This window comes from Leptodactylus fuscus, chromosome 1 (assembly GCF_031893055.1).
Source record: "Leptodactylus fuscus isolate aLepFus1 chromosome 1, aLepFus1.hap2, whole genome shotgun sequence".
In the NCBI taxonomy this organism is placed as follows: Eukaryota; Metazoa; Chordata; class Amphibia; order Anura; family Leptodactylidae; genus Leptodactylus; species Leptodactylus fuscus.
In genome coordinates this window covers 205523091-205545708 of record NC_134265.1, presented here as the reverse complement: position 1 = coordinate 205545708, position 22618 = coordinate 205523091, and the positions used below count along the sequence as shown (strand labels likewise).

Below are 22618 nucleotides of genomic sequence, written 5' to 3'. Positions count from 1 at the left end.
ACTGCTACATCAGATGTAGCAATCTGATGTAGCAGAGCCGAGGGTGCACTAGAACCCCTGTGCAAACTCAGTTCACGCTAATAGAATGCATTGGCCAGCGCTGATTGGCCAATGCATTCTATTAGCCCGATGAAGTAGAGCTGAATGTGTGTGCTAAGCACACACATTCAGCACTGCTTCATCAAGCCAATACAATGCATTAGCCAGTGCTGATTGGCCAGAGTACGGAATTCGGCCAATCAGCGCTGGCTCTGCTGGAGGAGGCGGAGTCTAAGGTCGGACCTGAATGGAGACTGGTGTGGAGCGATCTTAGACTCCGCCTCCTCCAGCAGAGCCAGCGCTGATTGGTCGAGTTCCGTACTCTGGCCAATCAGCGCTGGCCAATGCATTCTATTAGCCCGATGAAGTAGAGCTGAATGTGTGTGCTTAGCACACACATTCAGCTCTACTTCATCAGGCTAATAGAATACATTGGCCAATCAGCGCTGGCCAATGCATTCTATTAGCTTGATGAAGCAGAGTGTGCACAAGGGTTCAAGCGCACCCTCGGCTCTGATGTAGCAGAGCTGAGGGTGCACAAGGGTTCAAGTGCACCCTCGGCTCTCCTACATTAGAGCCGAGGGTGCGCTTGAACCCTTGTGCACACTCTGCTTCATCAAGCTAATAGAATGCATTGGCCAGCACTGATTGGCCAGAGTACGGAATTCGGCCAATCAGCGCTGGCCAATGCATTCTATTAGCCCGATGAAGTAGAGCTGAATGTGTGTGCTAAGCACACACATTCAGCACTGCTTCATCACGCCAATACAATGCATTAGCCAGTGCTGATTGGCCAGAGTACGGAATTCGGCCAATCAGCGCTGGCTCTGCTGGAGGAGGCGGAGTCTAAGATCGCTCCACACCAGTCTCCATTCAGGTCCGACCTTAGACTCCGCCTCCTCCAGCAGAGCCAGCGCTGATTGGTCGAGTTCCGTACTCTGGCCAATCAGCGCTGGCCAATGCATTCTATTAGCCCGATGAAGTAGAGCTGAATGTGTGTGCTTAGCACACACATTCAGCTCTACTTCATCGGGCTAATAGAATGCATTGGCCAGCGCTGATTGGCCGAATTCCGTACTCTGGCCAATCAGCACTGGCTAATGCATTGTATTGGCTTGATGAAGCAGTGCTGAATGTGTGTGCTTAGCACACACATTCAGCTCTACTTCATCGGGCTAATAGAATGCATTGGCCAATCAGCGCTGGCCAATGCATTCTATTAGCGTGAACTGAGTTTGCACAGGGGTTCTAGTGCACCCTCGGCTCTGCTACATCAGATTGCTACATCTGATGTAGCAGTGCCGAGTGTGCATCAGATGTGTAGTTGAGCAAAACTGACTCAGCACTGCTAAGTCTGCATTCGCATAGGAATGCATTGGCCAGCCTTCGGCCAATCAGCGCTGGCTCTGCCGGAGGAGGCGGAGTCTAAGGTCGGACCTGAATGGAGACTGGTGTGGAGCGACCTTAGACTCCGCCTCCTCCAGCAGAGCCAGCGCTGATTGGCCGAATTCCGTACTCTGGCCAATCAGCACTGGCTAATGCATTGTATTGGCTTGATGAAGCAGTGCTGAATGTGTGTGCTTAGCACACACATTCAGCTCTACTTCATCGGGCTAATAGAATGCATTGGCCAGCGCTGATTGGCCGAATTCCGTACTCTGGCCAATCAGCACTGGCTAATGCATTGTATTGGCTTGATGAAGCAGTGCTGAATGTGTGTGCTTAGCACACACATTCAGCTCTACTTCATCGGGCTAATAGAATGCATTGGCCAATCAGCGCTGGCCAATGCATTCTATTAGCGTGAACTGAGTTTGCACAGGGGTTCTAGTGCACCCTCGGCTCTGCTACATCAGATTGCTACATCTGATGTAGCAGTGCCGAGTGTGCATCAGATGTGTAGTTGAGCAAAACTGACTCAGCACTGCTAAGTCTGCATTCGCATAGGAATGCATTGGCCAGCCTTCGGCCAATCAGCGCTGGCTCTGCCGGAGGAGGCGGAGTCTAAGGTCGGACCTGAATGGAGACTGGTGTGGAGCGACCTTAGACTCCGCCTCCTCCAGCAGAGCCAGCGCTGATTGGCCGAATTCCGTACTCTGGCCAATCAGCACTGGCTAATGCATTGTATTGGCTTGATGAAGCAGTGCTGAATGTGTGTGCTTAGCACACACATTCAGCTCTACTTCATCGGGCTAATAGAATGCATTGGCCAGCGCTGATTGGCCGAATTCCGTACTCTGGCCAATCAGCACTGGCTAATGCATTGTATTGGCTTGATGAAGCAGTGCTGAATGTGTGTGCTTAGCACACACATTCAGCTCTACTTCATCGGGCTAATAGAATGCATTGGCCAATCAGCGCTGGCCAATGCATTCTATTAGCGTGAACTGAGTTTGCACAGGGGTTCTAGTGCACCCTCGGCTCTGCTACATCAGATTGCTACATCTGATGTAGCAGTGCCGAGTGTGCATCAGATGTGTAGTTGAGCAAAACTGACTCAGCACTGCTAAGTCTGCATTCGCATAGGAATGCATTGGCCAGCCTTCGGCCAATCAGCGCTGGCTCTGCCGGAGGAGGCGGAGTCTAAGGTCGGACCTGAATGGAGACTGGTGTGGAGCTATCTTAGACTCCGCCTCCTCCAGCAGAGCCAGCGCTGATTGGTCGAGTTCCGTACTCTGGCCAATCAGCACTGGCCAATGCATTTCTATGGGGAAAAGTTAGCTTGCGAAAATCGCAAACTGACAGGGATTTCCATGAAATAAAGTGACTTTTATGCCCCCAGACATGCTTCCCCTGCTGTCCCAGTGTCATTCCAGGGTGTTGGTATCATTTCCTGGGGTGTCATAGTGGACTTGGTGACCCTCCAGACACGAATTTGGGTTTCCCCCTTAACGAGTTTATGTTCCCCATAGACTATAATGGGGTTCGAAACCCATTCGAACACTCGAACAGTGAGCGGCTGTTCGAATCGAATTTCGAACCTCGAACATTTTAGTGTTCGCTCATCTCTAGTAGAATCCCTTTAACCTCCTCCCAACATCCACTGTAACAGTATGGCAGATGTCGGGTCTTTAAAGATGGTGGCCACTCAGCTGCAGAGCGATTGTCATAGGAACCATGTCGCCACTGTAATCTACACAGTACTAATGCCCACCATCAGAGTTCAGTCTGTTTGTCGGTATTGCAGGCCCTCCCCTAAATACAAAAGATGACCTCCAAGGCAGTCTATGGGACTTGCAATCAAATGAATATAGGTTCAAGGCCCCTAGGGGGAGCTAATAAAATATTTTTTTTTAAAAAAAAGTTTAAAAAATTATATATAAAATTTTTTTCAAATCAGCTCCCTTTCACTAGAATACATATAAAAGTAAAAAATTACTGTGAAACAAATACACTTTAGGTTTCCCTGTATCCGAAAACAACCAATCGTCAAACTAATAAATATTTTGCCGTACGTTGAAGTGCCAAACTGCTGTTTTTTCTCCTCTGATACAAATGTTAACAAAAAGTGATCAAATCAATAGAATTCCCCAAAATGGTATCTCTAAAAAGTACACATGGCCCTGCAAAAGAAAGACATCCTATGGTGGATTATGGCGACTTTTAGAAAAAAAATTTTTTTGCAAAGTTTTAGATTTTTGTTAAAGGGGTAAAAATATAAATAAAATTATATAAATTTGATACTCCCGGAACCATAACGAAACATAGAATACAGGTAACATGTCATTTTGGCTGCAGAGTGAACGCCCTAAAAACCGAAGCCCGTAAGAAAGTCACACAAATGCACTTTTTTTCCAATTCCACCTCATGCTGAACTTTTTCCGGCTTCTCAGTACATTGTACAGAATAATAAATAATACTATCATGAAGAATAGAGATGAGCGAACAGTGTTCTATCGAACACATGTTCGATCGGATATCAGGGTGTTCGCCATGTTCGAATCGAATCGAACACCACGTGGTAAAGTGCGCCAAAATTCGATTCCCCTCCCACCTTCCCTGGCGCCTTTTTTGCACCAATAACAGCGCAGGGGAGGTGGGACAGGAACTACGACACTGGGGGCATTGAAAAAAATTGGAAAAAGTCATTGGCTGCCGAAATCAGGTGACCTCCATTTTAGACGAATAGTGGATTTCAAATCCGGGTCATATGAGAATGTGAACTTTGTGACTATGAGACAGGGATAGCTGTACAGGCAGGGATAGCTAGGGATAACCTTTATTTAGGGGGGAATGTTATTAAAAATAACTTTTTGGGGCTCTATCGGGTGTGTAATTGTGATTTTTGTGAGATAAACTTTTTCCCATAGGGATGCATTGGCCAGCGCTGATTGGCCGAATTCCGTACTCTGGCCAATCAGTGCTGGCCAATGCATTCTATTAGCTTGATGAAGCAGAGTGTGCACAAGGGTTCAAGCGCACCCTCGGCTCTGATGTAGCAGAGCCGAGGCTGCACAAGGGTTCAAGCGCACCCTCGGCTCTGATGTAGGAGAGCCGAGGGTGCACTTGAACCCTTGTGCACCCTCAGCTCTGCTACATCAGAGCCGAGGGTGCGCTTGAACCCTTGTGCACACTCTGCTTCATCAAGCTAATAGAATGCATTGGCCAGCGCTGATTGGCCAATGTATTCTATTAGCCTGATGAAGTAGAGCTGAATGTGTGTGCTAAGCACACACATTCAGCTCTACTTCATCGGGCTAATAGAATGCATTGGCCAGCGCTGATTGGCCAGAGTACGGAACTCGACCAATCAGCGCTGGCTCTGCTGGAGGAGGCGGAGTCTAAGATCGCTCCACACCAGTCTCCATTCAGGTCCGACCTTAGACTCCGCCTCCTCCGGCAGAGCCAGCGCTGATTGGCCGAAGGCTGGCCAATGCATTCCTATGCGAATGCAGAGACTTAGCAGTGCTGAGTCAGTTTTGCTCAACTACACATCTGATGCACACTCGGCACTGCTACATCAGATGTAGCAATCTGATGTAGCAGAGCCGAGGGTGCACTAGAACCCCTGTGCAAACTCAGTTCACGCTAATAGAATGCATTGGCCAGCGCTGATTGGCCAATGCATTCTATTAGCCCGATGAAGTAGAGCTGAATGTGTGTGCTAAGCACACACATTCAGCACTGCTTCATCACGCCAATACAATGCATTAGCCAGTGCTGATTGGCCAGAGTACGGAATTCGGCCAATCAGCGCTGGCTCTGCTGGAGGAGGCGGAGTCTAAGGTCGCTCCACACCAGTCTCCATTCAGGTCCGACCTTAGACTCCGCCTCCTCCGGCAGAGCCAGCGCTGATTGGCCGAAGGCTGGCCAATGCATTCCTATGCGAATGCATACTTAGCAGTGCTGAGTCAGTTTTGCTCAACTACACATCTGATGCACACTCGGCACTGCTACATCAGATGTAGCAATCTGATGTAGCAGAGCCGAGGGTGCACTAGAACCCCTGTGCAAACTCAGTTCACGCTAATAGAATGCATTGGCCAGCGCTGATTGGCCAATGCATTCTATTAGCCCGATGAAGTAGAGCTGAATGTGTGTGCTAAGCACACACATTCAGCACTGCTTCATCAAGCCAATACAATGCATTAGCCAGTGCTGATTGGCCAGAGTACGGAATTCGGCCAATCAGCGCTGGCTCTGCTGGAGGAGGCGGAGTCTAAGGTCGGACCTGAATGGAGACTGGTGTGGAGCGATCTTAGACTCCGCCTCCTCCAGCAGAGCCAGCGCTGATTGGTCGAGTTCCGTACTCTGGCCAATCAGCGCTGGCCAATGCATTCTATTAGCCCGATGAAGTAGAGCTGAATGTGTGTGCTTAGCACACACATTCAGCTCTACTTCATCAGGCTAATAGAATACATTGGCCAATCAGCGCTGGCCAATGCATTCTATTAGCTTGATGAAGCAGAGTGTGCACAAGGGTTCAAGCGCACCCTCGGCTCTGATGTAGCAGAGCTGAGGGTGCACAAGGGTTCAAGTGCACCCTCGGCTCTCCTACATTAGAGCCGAGGGTGCGCTTGAACCCTTGTGCACACTCTGCTTCATCAAGCTAATAGAATGCATTGGCCAGCACTGATTGGCCAGAGTACGGAATTCGGCCAATCAGCGCTGGCCAATGCATTCTATTAGCCCGATGAAGTAGAGCTGAATGTGTGTGCTAAGCACACACATTCAGCACTGCTTCATCACGCCAATACAATGCATTAGCCAGTGCTGATTGGCCAGAGTACGGAATTCGGCCAATCAGCGCTGGCTCTGCTGGAGGAGGCGGAGTCTAAGATCGCTCCACACCAGTCTCCATTCAGGTCCGACCTTAGACTCCGCCTCCTCCAGCAGAGCCAGCGCTGATTGGTCGAGTTCCGTACTCTGGCCAATCAGCGCTGGCCAATGCATTCTATTAGCCCGATGAAGTAGAGCTGAATGTGTGTGCTTAGCACACACATTCAGCTCTACTTCATCGGGCTAATAGAATGCATTGGCCAGCGCTGATTGGCCGAATTCCGTACTCTGGCCAATCAGCACTGGCTAATGCATTGTATTGGCTTGATGAAGCAGTGCTGAATGTGTGTGCTTAGCACACACATTCAGCTCTACTTCATCGGGCTAATAGAATGCATTGGCCAATCAGCGCTGGCCAATGCATTCTATTAGCGTGAACTGAGTTTGCACAGGGGTTCTAGTGCACCCTCGGCTCTGCTACATCAGATTGCTACATCTGATGTAGCAGTGCCGAGTGTGCATCAGATGTGTAGTTGAGCAAAACTGACTCAGCACTGCTAAGTCTGCATTCGCATAGGAATGCATTGGCCAGCCTTCGGCCAATCAGCGCTGGCTCTGCCGGAGGAGGCGGAGTCTAAGGTCGGACCTGAATGGAGACTGGTGTGGAGCGACCTTAGACTCCGCCTCCTCCAGCAGAGCCAGCGCTGATTGGCCGAATTCCGTACTCTGGCCAATCAGCACTGGCTAATGCATTGTATTGGCTTGATGAAGCAGTGCTGAATGTGTGTGCTTAGCACACACATTCAGCTCTACTTCATCGGGCTAATAGAATGCATTGGCCAGCGCTGATTGGCCGAATTCCGTACTCTGGCCAATCAGCACTGGCTAATGCATTGTATTGGCTTGATGAAGCAGTGCTGAATGTGTGTGCTTAGCACACACATTCAGCTCTACTTCATCGGGCTAATAGAATGCATTGGCCAATCAGCGCTGGCCAATGCATTCTATTAGCGTGAACTGAGTTTGCACAGGGGTTCTAGTGCACCCTCGGCTCTGCTACATCAGATTGCTACATCTGATGTAGCAGTGCCGAGTGTGCATCAGATGTGTAGTTGAGCAAAACTGACTCAGCACTGCTAAGTCTGCATTCGCATAGGAATGCATTGGCCAGCCTTCGGCCAATCAGCGCTGGCTCTGCCGGAGGAGGCGGAGTCTAAGGTCGGACCTGAATGGAGACTGGTGTGGAGCGACCTTAGACTCCGCCTCCTCCAGCAGAGCCAGCGCTGATTGGCCGAATTCCGTACTCTGGCCAATCAGCACTGGCTAATGCATTGTATTGGCTTGATGAAGCAGTGCTGAATGTGTGTGCTTAGCACACACATTCAGCTCTACTTCATCGGGCTAATAGAATGCATTGGCCAGCGCTGATTGGCCGAATTCCGTACTCTGGCCAATCAGCACTGGCTAATGCATTGTATTGGCTTGATGAAGCAGTGCTGAATGTGTGTGCTTAGCACACACATTCAGCTCTACTTCATCGGGCTAATAGAATGCATTGGCCAATCAGCGCTGGCCAATGCATTCTATTAGCGTGAACTGAGTTTGCACAGGGGTTCTAGTGCACCCTCGGCTCTGCTACATCAGATTGCTACATCTGATGTAGCAGTGCCGAGTGTGCATCAGATGTGTAGTTGAGCAAAACTGACTCAGCACTGCTAAGTCTGCATTCGCATAGGAATGCATTGGCCAGCCTTCGGCCAATCAGCGCTGGCTCTGCCGGAGGAGGCGGAGTCTAAGGTCGGACCTGAATGGAGACTGGTGTGGAGCGACCTTAGACTCCGCCTCCTCCAGCAGAGCCAGCGCTGATTGGCCGAATTCCGTACTCTGGCCAATCAGCACTGGCTAATGCATTGTATTGGCTTGATGAAGCAGTGCTGAATGTGTGTGCTTAGCACACACATTCAGCTCTACTTCATCGGGCTAATAGAATGCATTGGCCAGCGCTGATTGGCCGAATTCCGTACTCTGGCCAATCAGCACTGGCTAATGCATTGTATTGGCTTGATGAAGCAGTGCTGAATGTGTGTGCTTAGCACACACATTCAGCTCTACTTCATCGGGCTAATAGAATGCATTGGCCAATCAGCGCTGGCCAATGCATTCTATTAGCGTGAACTGAGTTTGCACAGGGGTTCTAGTGCACCCTCGGCTCTGCTACATCAGATTGCTACATCTGATGTAGCAGTGCCGAGTGTGCATCAGATGTGTAGTTGAGCAAAACTGACTCAGCACTGCTAAGTCTGCATTCGCATAGGAATGCATTGGCCAGCCTTCGGCCAATCAGCGCTGGCTCTGCCGGAGGAGGCGGAGTCTAAGGTCGGACCTGAATGGAGACTGGTGTGGAGCTATCTTAGACTCCGCCTCCTCCAGCAGAGCCAGCGCTGATTGGTCGAGTTCCGTACTCTGGCCAATCAGCACTGGCCAATGCATTTCTATGGGGAAAAGTTAGCTTGCGAAAATCGCAAACTGACAGGGATTTCCATGAAATAAAGTGACTTTTATGCCCCCAGACATGCTTCCCCTGCTGTCCCAGTGTCATTCCAGGGTGTTGGTATCATTTCCTGGGGTGTCATAGTGGACTTGGTGACCCTCCAGACACGAATTTGGGTTTCCCCCTTAACGAGTTTATGTTCCCCATAGACTATAATGGGGTTCGAAACCCATTCGAACACTCGAACAGTGAGCGGCTGTTCGAATCGAATTTCGAACCTCGAACATTTTAGTGTTCGCTCATCTCTAATGAAGAACAATTTGTCCTGCAAACATTAAGCCCTCATATGGCTCTGAGAGCAGAGAAATAAAAAGTTATGGGGTTTGGAAGGCAGGGAGTCAAAAACGAAAATTTAAAAATTCCTCTGGTGGGAAGGGATAAAATGCCTTCTTACAGCAGAATAGCATTGACACATATTTAAGGATATAGAAATGTGGTGGCGCTCTGTGGGCACCCATCTGTGGCACAGATCATACTGTGTGGAGGCCACTGTGGGGGAGATTGCACTGAGTGGGGGCTCTTCACTAGTTATATCACAAAGGATTGGTTATATAGCAGACATGTGATATTATTATAGGTCATAATAGCATTGCATGATCACTGTAAAACAGACCTGTGCGATGTAAATAGTGAACATTAATTGTTCAAAATTATGCCAAATGTGGTACAAAATTGTTTGTATAATTGAAAGCTCTGTAAAGCCCCATCCACATGACTGTATTTTGCGGGTCCATAATTGTCCGCACTTGTGGATCCGCACAGTATTAAGGTTAAATTGACGTGTTGGCACTTTGCAATAATTTAGTGGGTTTTGGGTTGCAGTTTGGGCACTCAGTCTCTAAAAGGTTTGCCATCACTGGTATAGAACTTTTGTTTGTTATGTCTCTTCCATTCAGCCATGTCCTTTCCGATCTTATGGTTGGCAGACGTATGTCTTATTTTTTCTGTACAATTCACCTCTCTGTACTACTTCATGCAACTCCTGAAGAACCCTTCCTAAAAAACAGTGAGAGGAAGTCAGTCAGACAGTAAACGCCATAGGACAAGGGGACATCAATCATCTTTGTATAATTGTCAGCATCTGACATCACAAAGTGATGGTTATACAAATATTAGTTACAGATATGTATATAGAAAAATTCCATCAATGTGCATTTTACAAGATGATGTTAGCTAGTATTATGTATTAGAAACTATTATGTTTCTTATACTATGTACTTTTTTTTTTTTAGAACTGGGCTGTCATTTTTTAGTAAATCTTTGTTAAACCACTCCATTAGATTCCCTGCTGGGATTCGATACATCATGTACTCATGCATTAAATGGCTGTGCATGGTTTGCTAGGATTGTCTCCTCTTACCCTTGGGTGATGAATCTGCTAATGTACATAGCATAATACAATATTACCGTATGCTTAGAGACAATTGTCTTTTAAAAGAATTCACTTTTGCACAGAAGACAAAAAGGCTTTCTTCCGTTTATAGACATATCTGTAATGTGGGTTAAATCCCAAGAAAAGCTGAAATTCATGGCAAGTTATTTCCTTAAGTGTGTCACATGAAAAGCTTCTCTTCATGTCATCCCTTGCCGGAGCTCACATCAGGGGGCTGTGATAGGTTGTTGCCATGATATCTTCACTGCAGTTGTTCGCTGTAATTGGTGGATTTCAGCCACAATTTACATAAACGGGTTCGATTTGAGTTCTGTATCTACAGACGATGACATCACTGATGTAACACAAATGATTCATTCTCGTACTGGCAGAGACTTGCAGCGATTAACACACTCATTGCCAAAAAAGCCCAAGGATTTGCCTCTGCAATGTTATTGATGTTCACCGGCATTCAGTCGCCACTTCAGTGTTTAATAAGCAATGATTAGGTTATGTTCACAGCACTATTTGAGGTGCAAATTCATAGACTATAATAGGGCTTATTCATTTGGATATGTGTTAAATAGTTTATTTTTTCATTTTTGTCAGATGACTGTTTAAGGCTGAGACCCCATGTTGTGGAAATGAAGCTATTTTTGTTGTAGATTTTGCTGCGGAATTTCAAGCTAAAGCCCATCACTGCCCCCAGCTTCATGCGCCCCCCATCTTTGCCCACAGTTTCTCCCCCCCTATCTCTGCCCCCCAGTCTCATGTCCCCCCATCTCTTCCCCCTAACTTCATGCTCCCCCACCACCTGTGCCTCCAGTTTCTCCCCCCGATGTCTGCCCCCCAGTGTCATGTCCCCCCATCTCTGCCCCCAGCTTCATGGCCCCCCCCCCAGCTTCATGGCCCCCCCATCTCTACCCCCAGTTTCTTCCCACCCCCGTATCTGCCCCCCAATCTCTTGTCTTCCCATCTCTGCCCCCAGCTTCGTGCCCCCCTCCCTACAGTGGCCCCCGTGTAGTACCATTCACCTGTGTCTCTTTCCTGTGCTCCTGTGTGTGCTGGCTGCCTGCATAGACTTCTCGTGCTGTTGCCTGTGTGTCGTTTATGTAGCAGAGTGAGCTCTGGCGTTATAGCAACCAGACGCTGGAGCTTGCTGTGCTTCATATAGGACACACAGGCAGCCGGCCGCGAAGTGTATGCAGTCAGCCAGCGCACACAGGAGCGAAGGAGACCAAGGTGAGTGTTACTATACGGGGGGAACTGAAGCTGGGGACCTGGGGACACCCCCTACCCCCAGGCCCCCCCCTCAGGACACCCTCTCCCCGCCGGACACCCCCCTCCCCCGGGACACCCCCTCCCCCCCGCTGCACTGACCTGTATCTGTTGGGTCGGGTGCAGCAGCCTCCTCCGCGATGTGTGTGGCAGCCTGGCATAGCTGCGGCTCTGGGTCCCTGTGGGCGGCCACCATGTTGTTCTCTGTGTCACTGCTGAATCGCCACGCCCACATTGAGGCCTCAACGTATGGTGCCGCAGCCCTGGCTCCATAGCCCGCCCACAGCTGCCATGCACCAATAGGAGGCGCGTGGACAGAGCAGCACTGGCAGAATGTCTACGCTACAGACTGTCCTGGAGTTTATGCTTTAGTCCAGGTCTGGGAGGAGATCCCGCAGGAGACCATCCGCAACCTCATCAGGAGCATGCCCAGGCATTGTAGGGAGGTCATACAGGCACGTGGAGGCCACACAACTACTGAGCCTCATTTTTACATGTTTTAAAGACATTAGATCAAAGTTGGATCAGCCTGTAGTGTGTTTTTCCACTTTAATTATGGGGGTGACTCCAAATCCAGGCCTCCATTGGTTGATAAATTTGATTTCCATTGATGATTTTTGTGTCATTTGTTGTCATCACATTCAACTTTGTACAGAACAAAGTATTCAATGAGAATATTTCATTCAGATCTAGGTGATGTTATTTGAGAGTTCCATTTATTTATTTTTTTGAGCAGTATATATATATATATATATATATATATACACACAATCATTCTTCCTTTTCTATTTTTCATTCTTGCAAAACCCACTTTTGTCTATTTTTTTTTTTTTACTAAAACCTGGCATAATCTGCTAAAATACTACATGTGTTATTCCACCCTTTTCTGTTCAGGTTTGTGCAAGAATTGGACTAGTTGGCTCTCCTGCCTCCTATGACCAGCTTGTCCGTCAGGTAGAAGACCTGAAGAAGGAAAATTCCCATCTGAGGAGAGAGCTGCAGGATAACAGCAGCCAACTGAGCCGCCTCGAGCATGACACGTCTGATATGAAAGTGAGTGAAATAATGTACCTCCATGTCTTCTGAGCTGATTTATCAGTGAATGGTACTGGTACTGGCCCATGAGTTTAGACACCGCAGGCAGACTGCTAGAATAGTACAGGCCTGCGGCACTTTGTCTGGTTACAGTTTTCTGTATCCCCAAACCATGTTGATAGCAGACTAAGTTACTTCATTGTTGATGTGGTTTCCCTTAAGTGATGGAACTCCTCTCATTGACACTTGGCAATAGTCCAAAAAAGCTAAATTCCTAGCAGTGCTCAGCAGGCCACTTTGTCTAGTGTTTGGTGGGGTGGGGTCCCATTTCACAGTTCCCCCATTAATGCTATATCTCAGTTAGGAGACAGAAAACCTTTACTGTATTATTTAAAGGGTTATTCCATTTCGGCAAATCACTTCTGAGATAGGAATAACTAGTCATAATCCTGACAGGACTTACAGAAACAAGTCAGTGGTAATGCTCTGCACTGTTTCTGTAACTTCCATAAAGGTGAATGGGAACTGCAGAGACAGTGTAAGGCCCGGTTCACATCTGCATTCTGTATTCTGTATTTTGTTCGGGGAGTCCGCTTGGGGACCCCCCCGAATGGAATACCGAATGCATTAAAAAGCGGTGAGCAATGATAGCACATGGATCCCATAGACTATAATGGGGTTCGTGTGTTTCCCGCACAAATCATGCAGAGAAAAAAGTAGTTCTTGCAGTACTTTTCTCTCCGCATGACTCTTGCAGACACCGCGCAGAAAACACACGGACCCCATTATAGCCTATGGGGTCCATGTGCTATCATTGCTTACCACTTTTTAATACGTTCGGTATTCCATTCAGGGGATCCCCAAGCAGACTCCCCGAACAAAATACAGAACGCAGATGTGAACCAGGCCTTAGGGTGCATTCACACTGAGTATACGCTGACTGATTCTGAACCTTAAAACACGTTCAGAATCAGCACGTACAAAGCAGATCCCATACATTTCAATGGGAGCCAGCATACGTGCGCTCCCCATAGAAATGAATGGGCTGCTTTTTTCCCTATTGGTTTCAATGTGATACGCGTGTATCACTGAAAGCAATAGGGAAAAAAGCAGCCCATTTATTTCAATGAGGAGCGCACGTATGCCGGCTCCCATTGAAATGAAGGGGATCTGCTTTGTACGCGCTGATTCTGAACGTGTTTTAACGTTCAGAATCAGTCAACGTATACTCAGTGTGAATGCACCCTTACATTGTTTCTGTAGTTCCCATTCACCTCTACAGGAGTTATGGCAGCAACACAAAGCAAAGCCACTGATCTGTCTCCTTAAGTGGTGGCTGAGACTTGTAACAAGTATTTCTGTCTTGGCAGCAGTTTCATGAGATGGGATTACCCCTTTAAGATATTTTCAACTTTACTGGACTGGTATGATCAATTCAGAAATAAATTTGGCTATAAATCTGTAATAACTATGTTCACAGTAGTATTATAGCATAGATGTGTATGCTTGATAACAGTCTGATTGGAAACAACCCATTTCCGAGGACGTATTTCCAACTGCCTATTTACATAATTGCTTGGCTAGACATACTCTGATGTTAATTATCAGTTTCAGACTCCCTCATTAGCGGGAAAACCAATGTATTTTGCCTTATAATTATATAGATAAACATTGTATGTGTTTCATAACAATGCATCATATGTGCAACTTAAAGGGAATTTCACTTCTGAGCCAGGATCTCAGGAGAGATGAAACATTAAAAAATTAAACCATACTCACCTGTCCTCAGTGCTCTGGTGTCCTCCATTGCTCTTCTGTCCAGGATGCGATGGTGCCTATGCTGGCAGAACTCCTTGTGGCACGTGGCAACCGAGGCCAATCAGTGACCTGAGCGGTCACAGGATAAATAAACAGTGACATATGTGAGTGATGTTACTTGATGGGGACAGATTTATTTATTTATTTATTTATTTATTTATTTAATGTTTCATTTTCCCCGATCTCCTGAATCAGTTCTGAAATTTCTGCATAACTCCTTTAGGCTAAGGCCCCACATAGAGAAATAAATATAGTACGACCCATGCACAATAGGGTGGAGAGGCAAGCATGGGTTACTCCTGCAAACATGTTAACCCTTAGCCCATAATAAATATTTCAATATTCCAAAAAATAACATCAACTGAAAATAAAAATATGGTGGGAATGACACAAATGGAGACATATAGAGAAGTATATAAAACATAAATTTTATTAAATAACAAAGATTAAAATAAACATAAATGAGATGAAAGCACAAACAATGGCAGACAATGGAGCAGAGGTGTATAGAAAAAATCAAAAACTTTCTAGTCGTGGTGAGAAGATAAGTACTAAAACTGCCTATTGCCAACCATTAAAGCTAATGAGTATACACTGATCTTATACAACAGATTATGAAGGTCTAATGACACATATAAATAAGCGAAGGAGGCAAGGACACACAAGTAATAAGTCAAACATACATACCCATGACAAAAGAGGATATGACAAATAGAACTATTGGGAGGCTTTTTTTGGAGGCTGATTTTGATGCAGATTCAATGTCAAAGTCAGCGCCAAAAAACTCCGTGTGTACTGACCCTAAGGGCTTAAAGGCACCCTCTGTAGGTTGTGTGGCTTAAATAGATGTAGAAGTATAGTCATATAACTAATTCTGAACGGAAAATAAATACATCTTTTACCCTATCTTGACTTCAGGAGGTTTTGAAACATCTTCAGGACAAACTGGAACAGGATGTAGGGACAACAACACTGCAACCAGATGTATTGGACCAGGTGAAAGGTGAGTAAAGTATGATATAACAAATACAGCATATAAAGGTGTATATTTATTGTATTAGAACATAAGTCTTGTTTGGTTTATCTAAGTAACAGCAATATTATTCTGAATGTTATTCACGAAATTGCCATTTTGTTAAAGACTAATGTTGTGTCTGACCTGCATATCTTGGATCATTTTTGTTCCCATCTGCTATGTGTTCTGAGTTCATCAGATGTGTACCCTCTGCTTGTTCATCTCACCACTGAGTGAGAACTGAACTAAGATAAGATATGATAAGATAATCCTTTAATAGTCCCACCATAGGGAAATTCAGTGTGTTACAGTAGCATGGATAATAGAGTAATATATTTCAAGAAAGAACACATACAAGCTCAGAATAGCAGATAGAAAAAGATACTTGGAGTCATAGTAACTAAAAAGAAAAGAAGACTTCATGATCATTAGTTCTCTGTGCAGAGTGATCTTCTGAGACTTAGCCTGATGTTGATTATACAGCCTGACCCCGGTTGGGAGGAAGGACCTCCAATAGAGCTCCTTCTCACACTTGGGGTGGAGCAGTCGGTCACTGACAGTACTACTCAGTGCTGCCATGGTCTCACTCATGGGATCGGAGTTGTTCTCCAGCATGGAGCTCACCACGGACAGTGTCCTTCTTTAACTATAACTTATAATGACAGTACTCTATTCTTTTTCAGCTCTGCAAGGTGATATTCCTGGTCTATACACTCAATATGGACCTTCAGGGAATGGGCCTCCTGATCTCTCTGCTGTCTTGGGCCGGGCTTCTGGAACTTCATCAATACACACAGATAGTTCTCAGAAGAAAGGAAGAGCAGAAAGTCGGTCCACCGGGACTCTGAAAGCTGAACTGGACAAGGAAAGGTGAGGAAAAGATCAGTGTTAGATACAACTGAGAAAAGCTTCATAAAAGAAAGACTAGATGGAGCAACATTGTGATAGACTTAACATATATGGCACATTAGATTCACTTTGCAAGGTTATAATCAAGGTTGCACAAGTTCTAAAAAGTGCTGGATGCTAAAATTATAACCAAGGGAAAATTTTCATCTATTGATTATACTTTCTAATAGTTTATTGGGTTTCTCCAGGATCACTGGTCCGCATATGGCTCATTGGTTAGCACTGTTGCCTTGCAGAACTGGAGTCCTGGATTCAAAGCCAGCTAAGGATAAAATCTACATAGAGTTTGTATGTTCCCCCAGCGTTTGTTACCCCCAGGGATTCCTCTGGGTACTTTGGTTTCCTCCCATACTCCAAAGACATACTGATAGAGAATTTACATTGTGAGCCTATATGGGACAGTGTTGACAATATCTGTAAAGCACTGCAGAATAGGTTGGTGCTATATAAGTAAATATTAGAGATGAGCGAACACTGTTCGATCAGCCGATCCGAACAGCACGCACCCATAGAAATGAATGGAAGCACCTGTGACGCTGACTTTGCTGGCGGCCGGCCGGCGTCACAGGTGCTTCTATTCATTTCTATGGGAGCGTGCTGTTCGGATCGGCTGATCGAACAGTGTTCGCTCATCTCTAGTAAATATATTAATAAGCTTGGTTTGATTCTAGCCAACAATCATTATAAAATAGTTGTTATATTAAACATGATATTAAATATTTTTGTTTGACAGAGCTTTGTTGCTGGCAGAGATTGACAAGGAGGAAAAAGAAAAGCTGTGGTATTACTCCCAGCTTCAAAGTCTGTCCAAGCGCTTGGAGGAGTTGCCTCAGGTTGAGACGGTAAGATGCTCTGACTTACAGAAAGAGTGGTCTCATGGTTCATTGACTAAAGTTGTGTATGTCTTCTTTCTCTATCCTTTATATATGTTCTCCAGACATGTTATTGTTATCCTGATTAACAACTGTTCTCTTCCAGTTCTCCATGCAGATAGATCTTATCCGCCAACAGCTGGAGTTTGAGTCCGAGCACTTGCGTTGTGTGTTGGAAGAAAGATTTGGGACAGCAGATGAAATGATGCAAAGAGCACAGGTAAGAACGAGTGAAAAACAGAATTAGATTGAAAATAATTAATTACTTCTAATGGAAGGCTCTTACTTGTCCCATTGTGTCACTGCATAGTGGTATACATTGTCTTGAACTGAGGTCCTTTTAGTTCTGTGAGGCAGGCATATGTGTTAATACAGTGACGGTAGTTATTGGGAGCCTTGCAGTGTGATGATTGGGCCCAGGAAGGAAGGATATCTGTTGGCCTGACTCTGCGCTTACAGTAAGTGTCATCTCAGCCACACGGTGTGTCTACAGTACATAAAAATAAACTAGATAGTTTCTTAAATAATCTACACGGTATATTACACTGATAGCCTGGCTAAGATGTTGTATGATAAGTATCCATAGTAAGTACAATGGGGGCCCATGGGGAAATTTACCTGTGGGCTACTCTGAGCCTGCAAGTGAGCTACAGAGAGCAGGAAGTATCAACATATTCTAACATCTCTAGTGGCCATTGAGAAAACTGTAGTATTTCAAGATTTTTTTTATTAAAAATCTTTATAACATCAAAATTAAAAATATGTGTAATACAAGGCCTCATTAAGCCAATATGGAATTTTCTGACAATACTTTATAAATCATTAGGCCAGGGTTGTAGATCATTTGGTTGCCAAGAAGGCACTCCTCCTTGGCCATGTTTTTTAGATGGAGTTAAGATAGCAAATACAATATTGCCTGGGTAAAGGAAAGACAAACTACAACTCTACTTCAACAAGATAAAGTGGACACCCAGAAGAATGCTTGCATGGTAGAATGAAATGCTGCCATGGCTGTAGTGTAGTACAGCATATTCCGATCCATTAGTATGTGCATTAAAAGCTGCTCTGATCTGACTAGCTGATTTGAAGTGAAGAAATATCAGTGAAAAAGATAAAGCATGAAGTCGACCTGTGGAACATAATGGACCTGATAATTGACTTGCTAAATGGATCTAAAGTATCTAATTGAAACTCTTGCTAGGAGTACAGCACTCAGTGAGAGAATACAGGTAGGATTGTTTAGACTGTTTATCCTAAGGTAACATAAAACATAAAACAAAACCTTGTGTAACATGTTAGGCCTGGTTCACATCTGCATTTGGTAATCCATTCGGGGAGTATTCATGGTGACCCTCTGAATGGAATACCGAACGCTTTGACCAGCGATCAGCTTATGAAAATAAACAGACCCCATAGACTTTAATGGGGTCCGTGTGTTTTCCACGTGATGTCCGCATGAATCATGCGTAGAGAAAAGTACTTCATGAACTACTTTCCTGTCCGAATGACTCATGCGGAGACCGCACGGAAAACACATGGACGCATTATAGTCTATGGGGTCCGTGTGCTTTCATAAGCTCACTGCTTGTCAAAGTGTTTGGTATTCCATTCTGAGGTTCCCCATGCAGATTTCCGGAACCAGAATACTAAATGCAGATGTGAACCAGGCCTGACATTCATAAAACACATGCATTATGTTTCATGCAGTGAAATCAATTACTGGGATTGGATCAAGGAGCCATACGGCTAAGTACAGAGTCATAGGCACTGTATTGTGGCTCTGTATTGTATGGTAGAATATAAGCTTCTAAGGGAGAATTCTTTCATAATACAGCACCCAAGGAAGCCATGTGCGCCTCTGTGTGAAACTGAAGACGTACAGAGGCACAGTATGGTCCCCATAGAGTGCAGTGAGTTCCATATCACAACTACTTGGATATATTAAAGCAATTTTATATTAGATGGAATGTATAATTCCAAGCCTATGGATACTGTATCATTTGAACCGTTATTTGCATTGCCAAAAAAAAACCCTGTTTAACACTTATGTTATAAAATATAAAAATTAACTTTTATTGAGTTACTAAGTAAGGAAAAGGAAAAGTGATTCTAAAAAAAAAATACAGGCATCTAGCAGGCTGTAGGTTATGTAGAGGTTTTTTTAGCTACTCATTGGCCTGCCTTACAAAACAGAATCTAGTCTTCAGTACTTGTCCCTACCTGTAAATAGTTCTGCTAGACTGTACCTATCAACAGTCAGCAAATATTAGATTGGATTGGATATCATACGGCACATCTGATGGTAGACAGTGTACACAATTCTATTTTGCTTGGCTAGTTCAGTACAAGTTGTGCCCAGTTGGCAGTATAACACCATGCAGTAAATGAGCGCAGATCAAAAGCTAAATATATCTAGAAAATACAAATATAATCATTTAAGATAAAGGAATAAAGAAACTGTATATAGCTAGTTACTAGATGGAAACTGTCATAAAATTTTCATAAGCAGACACTTAGCTAAAGCCTTGCACTCAGGTTATTAGTAGCACTTACTGCACATTAGGCCAGGAGAAATGGATTCATGTATTACTACTAATCCTTCTCACAGTATAATGGCTCCCGCTCATCATTCAGTCTTATTGCCACAGTATCCAGCTCCTAGCCATGCAGTCTGTCTACAAACACTTGTGAAAGGACAGGGCATTCTAAAGGGCTCACTGAATTTCATTGTGGTACTGGACTGGGATGGTACTGTTGCCATAAGTCAGTTTGTGAAATGTATTCCCTGCGAGATATTCCACCATTAACTGTCAGTGCTAATATTGAAAGTGTAGGCATTCAGGAACCACAGCTATTCAGTGTCAGAACATGAGCGGGAAAGTGCTATAAATTTTCCAATGGGGAAGATTTATGCAGGTTGGCGTTATTAATGCCAATCTTTATTAACCCAATCACTGGAAGGTGTTTCTTTTTTTATGACGAGATGTACACCAGCAGGAGTAGACTTCCAACATCATTTTCATCAGATAAATGATGATAGGTCTGGTGAGGACAATAGCCCTGCTTCTGCACATGCTCGACACGCACCTTTTCGAGAAAGTGTCAAGGGTAGCGCAAAGAACAGAAAATCACGAAGTTTTTGTGCAAAAACATGATTTGTGCCAAAAATTGCAACTTTTTATTCCTTGTTCACCAGAAAACTGGTGTACGAGGGATAATAAATCTGCCCCAATAACAGAGTTTTAAACCTCCTCTGCCATTAACATCTGCTAAAAACTACTGTGCACAGGAGCTTCATGGCATAAGTATCCATGGTTGAGCATCTGCATACAGTCCTTACATCAACAATCACAAAGCCATATTTATTCTGATCGTGGGCATTGCAAGCCAGGACCCCCTTCCCAAATCAAAAAAAGAGGCCCCCACTGACCCCGTACCTTTATTGTTACAGTATGGCTCCTGCGTGGCAAGATCATAGGATCCGTCCAGTTCCCTACTAAAGGCTCCCAGGCTTGTCATTGCATAATAGCTATTGTGGCTGGTTTAGTGAAAAGAAAAGATAATTAAAAAAAAAAAAGCTTTTAATAATATACAAAGATCAATAATAAAATAAAAATTCAAATCACTCCCCCTTCCCTAGATTTGTAATAAAGATAAATAATAAAAAACAAGCATTAACAAATTATACATCCCCGTGTGTACAAACATATAAAAATCTTTTTCCTGTATGGCGAATGCCCAAAATGGTATTAATAAAAAGTACATCTGGCCCCATAAAAAATACACCTTATACATCCCCATACGCAGAAATATAAAAAGTCAGAATATGTATGGTGACTCCAATAAAAATATTTTTTTTGCTAAGTTTTGAGGTTAAGGGGTTATTATGTAAAACAAACAATATAAATTTGGTATTCCAGGAATCGTACCAACCAATAGAATACAGGTGACATGTCATTTTAGCTGCACAGTGAACGCTGTAAAAGCAAAGCCCATAAGAAAGTTGCACAAATGCAGTTTTTCTCCAATAGCATCCATACCTTGTCCTCTAGCACCACAGCATCATACCGTTGTTGCCACCTCTGTGGGCTGTTCCGAAGTTCCGTCATGAAGATTAGCTCATCCTCTTCACTGCTTAGAAACCGCCTCTATCTTCAGTGGGATCCAAATCTCGCACGTGCGCCATTCACTCCTGTAGGACTATAATAAGGATGGCTGGCAGAGCATCGTGGCCTAAACCTGAAGTGGCTGTGCATACAGTGCATGCACAGGATTTGGATCCCACTGAAGGCAGAGGCGGCTGTTAGGCAGTGAAGAGGATGAGCTAATCTGCATAAAGGAACGGCCCAGGAGGTGGCAACAACGGTATGATGCTTCACTCACATTTTTGCCAAAAATGATATATCTCAAATACGGCTGCGAGGAGGAGAGAAAGAGAGGTAGGACTAGAATAGCCTTTCTAAAGGCTATTCCAACGTGTGCTTACTTAAAAAACGAAATTCCCGATGATAGACTCCCTTTTAAGCTCTGTAATGTCAGAAGGGCAGTGTCAGGTAGGGTGGTGTGATTCATAACTCCAATCAGAGGTAGCCAGTGTCAGAGCTCAGAATCACACCCTTTGCCTGCTTCTACCTGACATCTCCAGACAGTACAGAGTCTAAATAGCATATCAGACACCAAAACTAACAGCATGGGCAGCTTATACATTTTCATAGGCACTATCTGGGATGGCCTTGCATGTTTCAACCAGACAATTCTAAACTACATGTTGCATCCATCACGACAGCATGGCTTTGCAGAAAAGTGAGGATGCTGAACTGGCCTGCCTGCAGTCCACATCTTTAATAGAGATGAGCGAGTACTATTCGAAAATCCAGTTTCGAATAACATGCACCCATAGGAATGAATGGACGTAGCCAGCACACAGGGGGTTAAGCGGCCGGCCGCCGGCAAAGTCTGCATGCCTGCCACTTCCATTCATTCCTGTGGGTGTGTGCTTTTTGAAACGGCCCTATCGAATAGTACTCGCTCATTTCTTTAACCCGTTCCCGCCGATGGCATTTTTTGATTTTCGTTTTTCGTTTTTGCCTCCCCTCCTTCAAAACCCCATAACTTTTTTATTTCTCCACTCCCAGTGCCATATGAGGTCTTAATTTTTGCGGGACAAATTTTTCTTCATGATGCTACCATTAATTATTCTATATAATGTACTGGGAAGCAGGAAAAAAATCCAGAATGGGGTGGATTTGAAGAAAAAATGCATTTCTGCGACTTTCTTACGGGCTTTGGTTTTACGGCGTTCACTGTGCAGCCAAAATGACATGTCCCTTATATTCTGTGTTTCGGTACGGTTCCAGGGATACCAAATTTATATGGTTTTATTTACATTTTGACCCCTAAAAAAAATTCCAAAACTGTGTTAAAAAATTTTTTTTCTAAAAGTCGCCATATTCCGACGGCCGTAACTTTTTTATACGTAAGTGTACGGGGATGCATAGGGCGTCTTTTTT

The 22618-nt window shown here is 44.8% G+C and overlaps 1 protein-coding gene across 1 annotated transcript in view; it reads left to right on the top strand.

Annotated features, from left to right (window-relative positions):
• The window catches only part of APC2 (APC regulator of Wnt signaling pathway 2), a 52276-nt gene that overhangs the window by 14600 nt on the left and 15058 nt on the right, over positions 1 to 22618 (top strand). Inside the window, exons 3-7 of the mRNA XM_075282678.1 lie at positions 12354 to 12512; positions 15231 to 15315; positions 16011 to 16197; positions 16970 to 17078; positions 17215 to 17328. Of these exons, the coding sequence (XP_075138779.1) occupies positions 12354 to 12512; positions 15231 to 15315; positions 16011 to 16197; positions 16970 to 17078; positions 17215 to 17328 (654 nt within the window). The remainder of the gene's footprint in view (positions 1 to 12353; positions 12513 to 15230; positions 15316 to 16010; positions 16198 to 16969; positions 17079 to 17214; positions 17329 to 22618) is intronic.